The 12988-nt window shown below is 49.3% G+C and overlaps 1 protein-coding gene across 2 annotated transcripts in view; it reads left to right on the top strand.

The window, feature by feature from the left end:
- LRP6 (LDL receptor related protein 6) overlaps nt 1-12988 on the top strand; it is a 110437-nt gene that overhangs the window by 814 nt on the left and 96635 nt on the right. For both annotated transcript variants that reach the window (XR_003762943.2, XM_029075901.2), the window contains exon 2: nt 12010-12403. Coding sequence is in view for 1 of the 2 variants with exons in the window: in XM_029075901.2 (XP_028931734.1) it covers nt 12010-12403 (394 nt within the window). In the remaining variant the exon portion in view is untranslated. The remainder of the gene's footprint in view (nt 1-12009; nt 12404-12988) is intronic.

Raw genomic sequence — 12988 nt, 5'->3', positions numbered from 1 at the left:
GACATCGGGGAGAGGAGAGAGAAGGGGTGAGGGGGAGTGTGTGGGAGAGAGAAGGAGAGATTGGGCAGGGGGAGATAGATAATAATAATGATGTTGGTATTTGGTAAGCGCTTACTCTGGGCAGAGCACTGTTCTAAGCGCTGGGGGAGACACAGGGTCATCGGGTGGTCCCACGCGAGGCTGGCAGTCTTCATCCCCCCCCTTTTCCAGATGAGGAAACTTGAGGCCCAGAGAAGCGAAGGGACTGGCCCACGGTCACCCAGCTGCCAAGTGGCCGGGCCGGGATTCGAACCCATGACCTCGGACTCCCAAGCCCGGGCGCTTTCCGCCGAGCCACGCTGCAGAGTCGAGTGTGTGTGGTGTGAGGGAGAGGATCGTGTGCGGGGGAGATGTGGGAGAGGAGAGACCGTAACCTCATTAAGGACCGGGGGGCCACGTCTGCTCATTCTCTTGTCCTCGAGCACTTTTAGAGCGGCGCCGTAAGCGTCCAGTAAGTAGCAGCGATCGACTGATTGGGTGTGAGTGAGGGTATCTGTGCGGGAGGGGGAGATGTGGGAGAAGAGAGATCGGGGTGTTTGGGGGAGAGAGATGGGGCGGGAGCGTGGAAGTGGAAGAAGCAGCAGCGTGGTGCAGTGGAAAGAGCACGGGCTTTGGAGTCAGGGCTCATGAGTTCGAATCCCAGCTCTGCCACTTGTCAGCTGTGTGACTGGGGGCAAGTCACTTCACTTCTCGGTGCCTCAGTCCCCTCATCTGGAAAATGGGGGTGAAGACTGGGGGCCCCACGTGGGACCACCTGATTCCCCTGTGTCTACCCCAGCGCTTAGAACAGTGCTCTGCACCTAGTAAGCGCTTAACAAATACCAACATTAATTAATTAATTAAGTGTTGAGAAGGAGAGATGGCGCGTGGGGGGATGTGGGTGATGAGAGAGCTGGGGGCGTGTGGGCGCCGTGGGTGGAACGGGGAAGGAGAGATTGGCAGGGAGAGATGGGGTGAGTGCGAGGAAAAGGGGGCGTCTAGCGGGGTGGGAAGAGGGCAAACTGAGGCAGAAGGGGCTAGATTTTGAGAAGCAGCGTGAGAAGCATGAGAAGCAGCGTGGCTCATTGGAAAGAGCACGGGCTTTGGAGTCAGGGCTCATGAGTTCGAATCCCAGCTCTGCCACTTGTCAGCTGTGTGACCGTGGGCCAGTCACTTCACTTCTCTGTGCCTCAGTTCCCTCATCTGTAAAATGGGGATTAAGACTGTGAGCCCCACGTGGGACCACCTGATTCCCCTATGTCTACCCCAGCGCTTAGAACAGTGCTCGGCACCTAGTAAGCGCTGAACAAATACCAACATTATCATTATTAGATTTTGTAAGGGGGAGGGTGGGTGGGAGCTGTCGACACGAGTGTTTGCACTCAGACTTTTGAAGTGAACACTTCAGTGTTGGTGTCTGACGTCGTCCTCTTGTTGGTGGCATTCATTCAGTAGTATTTAGTGAGCGCTTACTACTTTATTGCCATTGTTCTTGTCCGTCTCCCCCGATTAGACCGTAAGCCCCGGCAGGGACTGTATCTGTTGCCGACTTGTTCATTCCAAGCGCTTAGTCCAGTGGTCTGCACGTAGTAAGCGCTCAACAAATACTATCGAATGAATGAATACGTGCAGAGCACTGGACTAAGCGCTTGGAATATACAGTTCGGCAACAGATAGAGACAGTCCCTGCCCGACGACGGGCTTTGTCAACTCGCAGATCTGGGGATTCTCGTCAACTGCAGTTCTTTCAGACACACGTTGGTCAAGTTTTTAGGGGTCGGGGGTTGTAGTTTTTGCTCGCAAGTGACCTTGCTCTGGGGTGGTTCCGTTTTCTTGCCATTATCGCGAGCATTTAAATGTTTACTTCGCAAAGCGCTGTCCTCTGCGTTCTGAAGACAAGGAGGGGATCTCTGATTTACGCTGAGAAGCAGCGTGGCTCAGTGGAAAGAGCCCGGGCTTGGGAGTCAGGGGTCGTGGGTTCTAATCCTGGCTCCGCCACTTGTCAGCTGTGTGACCTGGGGCCGGTCACTTAACTTCTCTGTGCCTCAGTTCCCTCATCTGTAAAATGGGGATGAGGACTGTGAGCCTCATGTGGGACAGCCTGATTACCCTGTATATCCCAGCGCTTAGAACAGTGCTCTGCACATAGTAAGCGCTTTACAAATACCACCATTATTAATCGACTCTGTTTCCCCCTGTAGATTGTAAGGTCCTTGTGGGCAGGGGCTGAGTCTGCCAACTCGGTTATATTGCGCTTTCCCAGAGGCTTAGTTCAGTGCTCTGAACACAGAGTAAGCGCTCAGTAAACCCCGCTGATTGATAAAAGGTGAAAAGGCTCCCCTCTCCCGGGATCTCTCCATCTAAACGTGATCATCGAACAAGCAAAAATCCAAGACCTTTAGTTCAAGACATAGTAGGTCAAGATGGAGGGGTGGATGGGAGGGTGGATTCCAACCCTAGGGATAATAAAACCTCCACAACCATAAAGCCTCTGATTCAAGGGGATAAATTTTTCAGGTACAAAGAGGTCGGGGTAGTAGACTTCTTTTAAGAAAAAAAAAATCAAGTTTATCACTGGGGATAGTTTACCTTCCTTATTGAAGATCAAGTGTGTCTTGAAAGCAGAAAGAATTCAGAATAGAGCTGTGATTTGGCGTTGGTTTTATGATGTCGATTCAAATGTTAATGATCAGTGACCGAGCCTAACATTTTTCCATCCTTAGTTCTGGTTTAGTTGGTTCCCCCCATCGATGCTCCTAGTGAGTGCTTGAGATGGTCATTCAGTCATTCATTCGGTCATATTTATTGAGCGCTTGTGTGCAGAGCACTGTACTAAGCGCCTGGGAGAGGACAATACAGCAATAAACAGTCAAGTCCCCTGCCCACAACGGGCTCACAAAGACGAGACATAGTATTAAGCATTCCCTAATGCACTCTTTTCATATTTTAACATCGTTGAAATGGCTGTTTTACTTATTTAAATAACACTTTCCATCTAAGATGGTGATGACTTCAGTGCACAGTAGAGCAAAAGAGCCATGTATAAGTGAGTTCGAATGCAGTTTGGAGCGATCAATCAATCAGTGGTATTTACTGAGCGCTTGTTACGTGCGGAGCCCTGTCCTGAGCGCTCGGGAGAGCACAATAAAGTACAGACACATTCCCTGCCCATAAAGAGCTATTGCAAAGACTTGCAAAAGACATTTCTCTGGACTCACGCCTACCCTGAGCAAGATGCCAGTGTTGCTCCCAGGAGGTGTCGTCTGCTAAAATGTCTTCATTAACCTAAGGTGTATCGTTATTACTTTTTTAAAATTTACGGTATTTGTTAAGCACTTACTAGGTGCCAGGCACTGTACTAAGCGCTGGGGTAGCTACAAGCAAATTAAGTTGGAAGTTGGACACAGTCCCTGTCCCTTATGGGGCTGAAAGTCTCATTCCCCATTTTACAGATGAGGTGACTGAGGCCCAGAGAAGTGAGGTGACTTGCCCCAGTTCACACAGCAGGCAGGTGGCAGTCGGGATTAGAACTCAAGTCCTTCCGACCCCCAGGCCCGTGCCGTATCCACGAGGCATCACTGCCGCTCGTTAGAACGGGTCCATTTCCAGCCGTTCATAAAGGCGGACCCTGAATTGGGATTCCCAGTCCTGATCGGCGCGTCGATGGCGTCCCTCACGCCGGTGGACACTAGGCCGGGGGCTCCGGGAAACTTTTCGGGGAGTCCCCCGTTGCAAGTCGGACTGCCGTTGGACTGAGTGGATGTCGGAGGCCGGGGGAGCCCCAGGCCCGGACGGATTCCGAGCCCAGGGCCTCCGCTGGATGGACCCAGACCGTTCTTGGGAATGTAGTGAGTTTAACATCTGTTCCCCGAGCTCCATTTGGCTCCGTGTCAGTCCGCGGCCCCTCAGACCTCAGCCCTGGTTGGTCTGAGGCCGGGGCCTTCCGAGGATCAGGGAGACCCCGGCCGCGTGGGCTTCGGACTCCATTTTAGGGAAAGGAAGCCGTGCAGTCAGCCCGGTTTCCCGAGGCTCATTATCAGTGGTTGTCTGCTCGAGGATTTTTTTCCACAGGTCACACTGGACGGGGTCTAAGTTGATCCACGCCAGTGTAAATCGCGCTTCGACGCAGGCCCATGTGGCATTTACAAGTGCTGAGAGCGCCACCGGAACGACAATCCAGCTAATCAATGGTTATTAGAGAAGCAGCCTCCCCTCGATCGCTACCGTTGTCTTCTCGTGGGGGAAAGTTCACGTTTTTTCATAGGCAGCCATTATGCAGAACTGTTTAGGTTTGAGACCGGTGTTGGACTATGGGCAACGGCCTCTCCTTTTGAACAACTGGAATTCTTTTCTCTGGATCCTTCCGCTATCGAAAGCATTCCTTTTCGCGTTCCTTGACCGGTTTTAACCCACGCACCCATCGTGTGCGTTCTCTACCAGTTCATTTTCACATTTCTGGCGGGACCCTGCTGCCCTCCCCAACCTGCCCGGGGCCCTGCCCTATTCCCTCCACCGCCCGCCCTGATGGCCTTCCCCTTTTCTTGTGTGGCGTGGCCTAGTTTGGCTGTGTCGGGCACAGTGCGGGGAGAGGGGTGTGTGTGTGTTTATATATGTGTGTGTGTATTAGAAATGCTGATGCAAGCAGCATGTTGTACACCGCCCCCCTCCTTGGTGTGTATTTTTAGCACAACTTCCAAGTTGGGCAGTGGCATATTAAGTAGGAGGGCAGCGTGTGAGTGTGTGCGTTGGCCGCAGTGGGTACGTTGCCCCTCCCCGGCCCCAGGGGTCTCATGTCTCCTTTTAACCATCTTCAAAGCCCATTTAGAGTTGATCTAAATGATCGCTACCTCCGGGGCACTCTGCTTTCAACCCTCAGCCCACCTTAATCTAGCATCAAGTCCTCTGCCAGCCGTGAGTATTCAATAACTCATAGTCGGCTAGATGGACGGTCTAGAAATGAGGTCGGCTCTAAAGTCGGTCCGGGTATTCGAGGATGTCGCCGACGGTGAAGTGTTAGATTGAAGAGGCTTTATTGCAATTTGCTTAAGTCGTAGAAAACTCCTTCTTGGTTTATACGAGGCGGGCTTTTCTGTTCCTTGAAAAGCTTATTCGGAGAGGCACGTTACGCGTTCTTTTTCTTCAGTTATTTCCACTGTATCCGGGGCACACTGGAGACAAAATGATTCGGGAGCGGATATGGGAAATGGTTGCATGGGTCCTTATGGATTAGAAGAGCATCGTACTGGAGTAATGTGATCCTACTGGGTAGAAAGTAATCTGCCTATTGCAATTCATGCAACACTTTGGGTCATCGATGAGCGAAACGAAGATATTTATTAAGAAACTCGTTAAGCGTTTACTGTGTGCCAAGCGTTGAACTCAGCCCCGGCGTAGATATAAGACACGGGCTCTGTCCCATATGGGACTTACAGTCCGAGTAGGAGGGAATTCTTTTGGAAGGAATATCTAAGGGAAAGATTGGGGTTGAGAGATCAACTTGCATCCTTTTAAGTGAGAAATATAAACAAAAGGAATCATTTTGTAGCATTTAAAAATGTAGCTGTGGGCTGCAAACCAGTCTCCCTCTTAAAAGGCGGAAATGCAGAGACCTTTATTATTGTTGTTGTTATTATTTTATTTGTGTTTATTATGTGTCAATCACTGTTCTCAGTGCTGGGGGAAATACGAGATAGGTCAGAAAAGCCGGTTTTTTTTTCTTTCTCTGCTATCCATACCTCACACTCTGTCCCCCCCACGGAGTTTGTTACTCCCTGCCAGGCGCTGGATTAAATGCTGCGGTAGTTAGAAGATAATCAGGTTGGTCACAGTCCTTGTCGCACATGGGCCTCACAGTCTTAATCCCCATTTTACAGATGAGGTAACTGAGGCAAAGAGAAGTTAAATGACTTAGAGAAGCAGTATGACCTGATGGATAGAGCACAGTCCCGGAGTCAGAAGGACCTGGGTTCTAATCCCGGCTCTGCCACTTGTCTGCTGTGTGACCTTGGGCGAGTAATTTCGCTTCCTCTGTTCTGTGCCTCAGTTACCTCATCTGTGGGGATTAAGACTGTGAGCCCTCTGTGGGAAAGGGACTGTGTCCAGCCCGATTTGCTTGTGTCCACTCCAGGACTTAGAAGGGAGCCTGCCATAGCAAGTGCATAAAAAATACCTCCCTTATCATTATGACTTTTCCGAGGCCATAAAGCAGACGAGCGGTGGAGCTGGGATTAGAACCCAGGTCCTCTGACTCCCCGGCCTGTGCTCTTTCCACTAGGCCACGCTACTTGTGCCCAGGCACTTTCTTGGACCTCTCTCCCATCCCTTCCAGTCCCTGCTTCCAAAACCCATCACAGGTGCTTCCTGTTTTCTCATGCCGGGTTCCCCGCCATTTCCTTGTTCCTGTCCCTCCTTCCTCCTTCCCCTTGCCTTATTCTCTTCTCCTCCTTCATCCCCTTCCACTTTCTTCGCCCATCCTTATTTAGGAGTGGGTTGGGTGGAGGCACGGGAGTAGGCTTGAAGCCAGCCAGAGGGGTCTCGTAGCCATTCTCCGTTCCCGTCTTGGTCTGCGGAACATGCGGGCCAGAGGGCCCCAGGAATAACTTTGTAGAAATTAACGTTTCCCCTCTCCGTTGCAGTAATGGTGATGATACTATTTGGTTAGCACTTACTCCGGGCAGAGTCAGTCGTCAGTCAGTCGTATTTATTGAGAGCTTACTGGGTGCAGAGCACTGTACTGAGCGGGAGAAGCAGCGGCTGGGGAGGCAGCACGGCGAAAGGACCGTGGTTCTAATCCCGGCTCCGCCACGCGTCTGCTGTGTGACCTTGGGCAACTCACTTCACTTCTCTGGGCCTCAGTTACCTCATTTGTCAAAGGGGAATGAAGAGTGTGAGCGCCGGGTGGGCCAGGGACTGTGACCAACCTGATTAACTCGTATCTACCCCAGGGCTTAGACTAGTTCAGTAGTATTTATTGAGCGCTTACTAGGTGCAGAGCGCCGTACTAAGCGCTTGGAATGGACAATTCGGCAACAGGTAGAGACAATCCCTGCCCAATGATGGGCTCACAGTGTAATCACAGTGAGAAGCAGCGTGGCTCAGTGGAAAGAGCACGGGCTTTGGAGTCAGAGCTCGTGAGTTCGAATCCCAGCTCTGCCACATGTCGGCTGTGTGACTGTGGGTAAGTCACTTAACTTCTCTGTGCCTCAGTTCCCTCATCTGTAAAATGGGGATTAAGACTGTGAGCCCCATGTGGGACAACCTGATTCCCCTATGTCTACCCCAGAGCTTAGAACAGTGCTCGGCACATAGTAAGCGCTTAACAAATACCAACATTATTATTAACATTATTATTAATCAGACTTGTCAGATAGTAAGCACTTAACTACCATAATTATTATGACAATATAATAAGAGAAGCAGCGTGGCTCAGTGGAAGGAGCCCGGGCTTGGGAGTCGGAGGTCATGAGTTCGAATCCCAGCTCTGCCACTTGTGAGCTGTGTGACTGTGGGCAAGTCGCTTAACTTCTCTGGGCCTCAGTTACCTCATCTGTCAAATGGAGATTAACTGTGAGCCTCCCGTGGGACAAACTGATGACCCTGTATCTACCCCAGCGCTTAGAACAGTGCTCTGCACATAGTAAGCGCTTAACAAATACCAACATTATTATGTTATTTATTATTAAAATTGTTATTAAATCAGCTGTTCATTTATATTAATGTCAGTCTCCCCCTCCAGACTGTCAACTCACTGTGGTCTAGACCGTAAGCCCGTCAAACGGCAGGGACTGTCTCTATCTGTTGCCGACTTGTTCATTCCAAGCGCTTAGTACAGTGCTCTGCACATAGTAAGCGCTCAATAAATACTATTGAATGAATGAATGGTCAGGGAATGTGTCTGTTGTTGTATTGTACTCTCCCCAGGGCTTAGTACAGTGCTTCGCACACAATAAGTGCTCAATAAATGCGATCGAATGAATCAACTTGTGTCTCCCCCACCATGCTTAGTACAGTGCCTGGCGCATAGTAAGCGGTTAACAAATACCACAGTTATTATTGTTATAAGCAGCAGCAATAGGGAAGCTTCTACTAACCTTCCCGCAAGCCCCCGGCAATTCGGATGTTTCTCGATAGTCAGTGAGTCATCGGTAAATGTGGGTGAAACGAGGGAAAGCGAGGATTCTTCAAAATCATCGGGCAGGTTAGCACCCTGGTAATCCATCTACGTTTCAGGTTTTGTGCCTTCCAGAACTATCCCAAATCACTGATTAGACTCCCAACCAAATTAAAAGTGTATAAATAAAGGTTCTCAAGGCCTAGTAGAGAGATAGCGTGGCTCAGTGGGAAGAGCCCGGGCTTGGGAGTCAGGGGTCGTGGGTTCGAATCCCGGCTCTGCCACTTGTCAGCAGTGTGACTGTGGGAAGTCACTTCTCTGTGCCTCAGTGACCCCATCCGTAAAATGGGGATGAAGACTGTGAGCTTCGCGTGGGACAACCTGATTACACTGTATCTCCCCCAGCGCTCAGAACAGTGCTCTGCACATAGTAAACGCTTAACCAATACCAACATTATTATTATTAAGCTCTCAATAAATGCGGTTGATTGATGGATTGAAAAAAAACCCAACTCTACCTCTGGTTGGAATCCTCTAATCAATCAATCGGCCGTACTTATTGAGCACCTACTAGGTGCAGAGCACTGTACTAAGCACTCGGGAGAGTACAATACAACGGAATTAGCAGACGCATTCCCTGCCCGTTAGGAGATGATCAACCCAATCTCCCCAGCGTGGCGGGGAGAGGCAGCCTGGCGGAGTGGATAGAGCACGGGCCTGGGAGTCAGAAGGTCGTGAGTTCTAATCTGGACTCCACCACTTGTCTGCTGTGTAACCTTGGGCAAGCCACTTCACTTTTCTTTGCCTCAGGTACCACATCTGTAAAATGGGGAATGAGACTCTGAGCTCCCTGCGGGACAACCCGATTTGCTTGTATCTGCGTGTACTTGGCACGCAGTAAGCGCTTAACAAATGCCATAATTATTTTTCTTATTATTAATCAGGTCAACCTATCAGTCACCCATAACACCCCCCAAGTGTAAGCTCGTTATGGGCAGGCTACATGCCTGCTAAATCTATTGTGTCGTACTCTCCCAAGTGTTTAGTATAGTGTTCTGCACATAGTAATCACTCAATAAACCGGATAAATTGTAGGTTTTCCATTTTGTCGCCATCGAATGCATAGCAACTGTGTCTAACTCCCTCATTAGATTAGAAGATCCTGAAGACAGGGACCTTGCTTTCTACTTTTATTAGGTGTTCCCAGTGCCTAGGGCAGGGCTAGACACACCACAGGCCCTCAATCATTATTGATGATGATGATGAGGCTAATGATAATAAGGTGTAGAATTTGAGGTTTTAGATACCTAACTAACAGCATCAGTTTTTTTCCCTTCTGGGCAAGTGTGTCCTCAGGATTTTTCCAGGAAAATTGTGAACGCTTAAGTTCCTCATGGGCAGGGATCGTGTCTACAAACTGAATTGGATCATACACTCCCAAGCGCTTAGTACAGTGTTCGGCACGTAATAAGCGCTCGACTGACACTACCATTGATTTGATAGGTATGGGCTTCGTTGAGATTGACCAGCAAAATATTAAGCTGCTTTCAGCGGTTGGTTGGGTCATTATTTATAGCAGCTGGAGTGAGCGATTGCGCCTATCTATGTTCGATCTCAGGGAAGTTGCTGTCTTTCTTGGATACAATTCTTGGGCTTGGCCTCGCTTAATACTCTCAGTTCCAGGGAAGAGTGATTGGGGGGTTATTGCAACATTCCTTGATCTCCCCACCCCCCAAACACACACACACACACACACACACACACACACACAAGTCCTCCCTGGCTTCTACCTCTCGATCCTTGCCGCCCGTCAACTTTCCATCAGGCAGACAAATGTCAGAGGCAGAAGGAAAGTATTTTAATCTATCTGCAAAGCTCAGTTGAAGTAATGGAAATCATTTTAGCAATTGGATATTTTTCTAATTTGAGAAAATGCTCCAGTGACTCGCTGGGAGTCAGATTGTATCAGACGAGGAGGGTGGATGTCAAAGAAAATTGCGAAAGGAATTAATTAGCTTTGAATGGGTTTTGCTTATTTTTTTATTCTTACCATCTGACGGTTCTGGTGGACCCTCTTCAGAAGTTAGTCTGAGGGTTCGAAGGGGCATGCAGAGAACTGTGGCTCTGGATAGGAAGGACTGGATCTGGAAGGCCAAGTTGAATTACGTTTTCCCATTTCCCCAGCTTCTGTGCAGCCCTCTCCTTCCTCACTCTCCATGGATTCCCAGCACCTTTTGACCTAGATATGTCCCATATTTAGATGGAAATAGCAAACTCCCAGGGAGCCCGTGGTGGGGGAAAATGGCACCAAGGCAGGTTTCTGGGAGCAACCTGATATGAAAGTTAATGACTGACCGGAACATTTTGTGAAAACACAGAAAATCAAGAAAAGAGAGGAGAGCCGGTGTTGGGTCCTTGATCTTATGGGTCATAAAAACTCATTATCTCCAGCAGTCTAAATGTAAGGAGGACCTTTTGGATTGTTTGGTTTGGAATAATTACCGTGGGTGCAAGCATCTTGAAACTGCTGACCACCTGTTGATATCTCGGTCATTCCCCCATCCCTTCTAATCACCCTCACCCTCGGCGCCATCCCACCTCTATGTTCATTCTACTTTCTTCTACCTTCCTACTCACCTAGCGTCCCACCTAGTTACCTGCCAATTCACCGTTCATTCTTTGAATGGTATTTATTAAGCGTTTACTCTGTGCAGAACACTGTACTAAGTGCTTGGGAAAGTAATACAACAATAAATAGTAACATTTCCTGCCCACAACAAGCTCACAGACTCCCACCTTCCCCAACCTTCCTCCAGTACTTGCTTTTTTTCATGTATCCAGCCTCCCCCAGATCAACTGCACATTCACACCCCAGTCTTTTTTACCTTGTCTTGCATTCCTTTCTCCTGCTTCCTCTCCTTATGTTTTCCTTACCTCTACCTTTCTTTCTTCTCTCATTTTATCATCAGCATCATCAGTAGTATTTATTGAGTGCTTACTGTGTGCAGAACATTGTACCAAGCGCTTGCGAGAGTACAGTAGAACAAAGTTGCAGTCACATTCCCCACCCACAGAGAGCTTACAGTCTAGAGGATTACAGTGCTCTGCACATAGTAAGCGCTCAGTAAATGCGATTGAATTGAATTTTATCTGTATCTTTTTTTTTTCCTTGGGACCCATTCTGTGTGTTTCCTGTTTTCCTCTATCTTCTCTTTGTCTCTGTTCTCTTTTGTTGTCTTTTGTTTTTCTTTTTTGCTGTTTTCTTCGTTCCAACTTTTTTTCTTTTGGTATCTCTCTTTCCTGGTCCCCTTCTATGGCCCTGGGCCTTTTGTCCCTCAGAAGCTGTTTTATCCCCTCAAGTGTGGGTTGGAGATGGTGTGGACCTGGTCCTCCAGGACAACCCCTCACTTTCACACTGGGAAACCAGGAGGAAAGGCAGAGGCTCCTCACCGGACCCTCAAACCCGCATGTCCCCTTGAGAGCCTTGTGCAGAGTCCTACCTCCGGGGTCGATTAATTAAGTAATTAATTGATTGGGTGCTAGATTGATTGGGTGCTCGATAGGAGCGGGGAACGTATCTGCTTATTCTGTTGTAGCGTGGTCTCCCAAGCGCTTAATACAGTGCTCTGCATGTAGTAGGCGCTCGGTAAATACCGTTGATTGTTGGATTAGGGTCTGGCAGTAGAGCACAGTGACCACCTCTGCTCTTCACTTCTCCACCCTCCACCCACCCAGCTCCAGGGCCGGACGGTCTGATCTGGGCCCCCGGCTGGGATTTTAACCTAGAAATAGCGAGGAGTGGTAGGTGGCTTTATGTTCAAGAATGCGTGAGCTCCCTCCTGATTTACATTGCCTTTGTCTTTTTTTTTTTCCCTTTAAAGGGGCTCCTTTGTTGCTTTATGCAAATAGGAGGGACTTGCGCCTGGTGGACGCTACGAACGGCAAAGAGAACGCCACCGTTCTCGTGGGCGGCTTGGAAGACGCGGCCGCGGTGGACTTCGTCTTCGTCCACGGGTTGATCTACTGGAGCGACGTCAGCGAAGAAGCCATTAAGCGCACCGAGCTGAACCAGACCGAGAGCGTGCAGAACGTGGTCGTTTCCGGACTCCTGTCCCCCGACGGCCTGGCCTGCGATTGGCTGGGCGAGAAACTCTACTGGACGGATTCGGAAACCAATCGGATCGAAGTCTCCAATTTAGATGGATCTCTGCGGAAAGTTTTATTTTGGCAAGAGCTGGATCAACCCAGGGCTATTGCCTTAGATCCTGCAAGAGGGTAAGTCGGCGAAGTGTCGTTCGATGTTTGGGCACAGGACGACTTAAATTTAAAAACGCATATTTGTTAATCACTTTCTTTTGTGTCAAATGCTGTTCTAAGCGCTGGGCTAGATACAGGCTAATTAGGTCGAACCCAGTCCCTGTCCCGCTTGGGGGTTCCCAGTCTAAGTAGGAGGGAGAACAGGAGAGTGGAGGGTCAGAGAAGTTAAGTGACTCGCTCCAGGTTTCACAGCCAGCATTTGGCAAAGCCAGTAATAGAACCCAGGTTCTCTGACTCCCAGGCCCGTGCTCTTTTCGCTAGGCCATGCTGCTTTTTTAAAATGGGGCAGCTCTCCTCGTGGAAATTATGGGTTGGGCCCTGTTAGTGATTTTAGTATTTCTTTGGTGTCGGCCCCCCCCGGCTTGAAAAACAGGGAGAGAAGCGGAGATCTGTCGGGACCGATTTGATAACTTGCAGATAGAGCAGATTAGGACACCGTTTGCGTCCTGCAGTTTTGTTTATATTTCTGAATGCTCACAAGCTGTCCAGACCAACAGCTGAAGACTGGTATTTTATAGAGCTGCTCTGTTTATTGTTACAATG

Source organism: Ornithorhynchus anatinus, chromosome 11 (genome assembly GCF_004115215.2).
Source record: "Ornithorhynchus anatinus isolate Pmale09 chromosome 11, mOrnAna1.pri.v4, whole genome shotgun sequence".
NCBI lineage: Eukaryota > Metazoa > Chordata > Mammalia > Monotremata > Ornithorhynchidae > Ornithorhynchus > Ornithorhynchus anatinus.
This window is presented reverse-complemented; position numbering and strand designations above follow the sequence as displayed.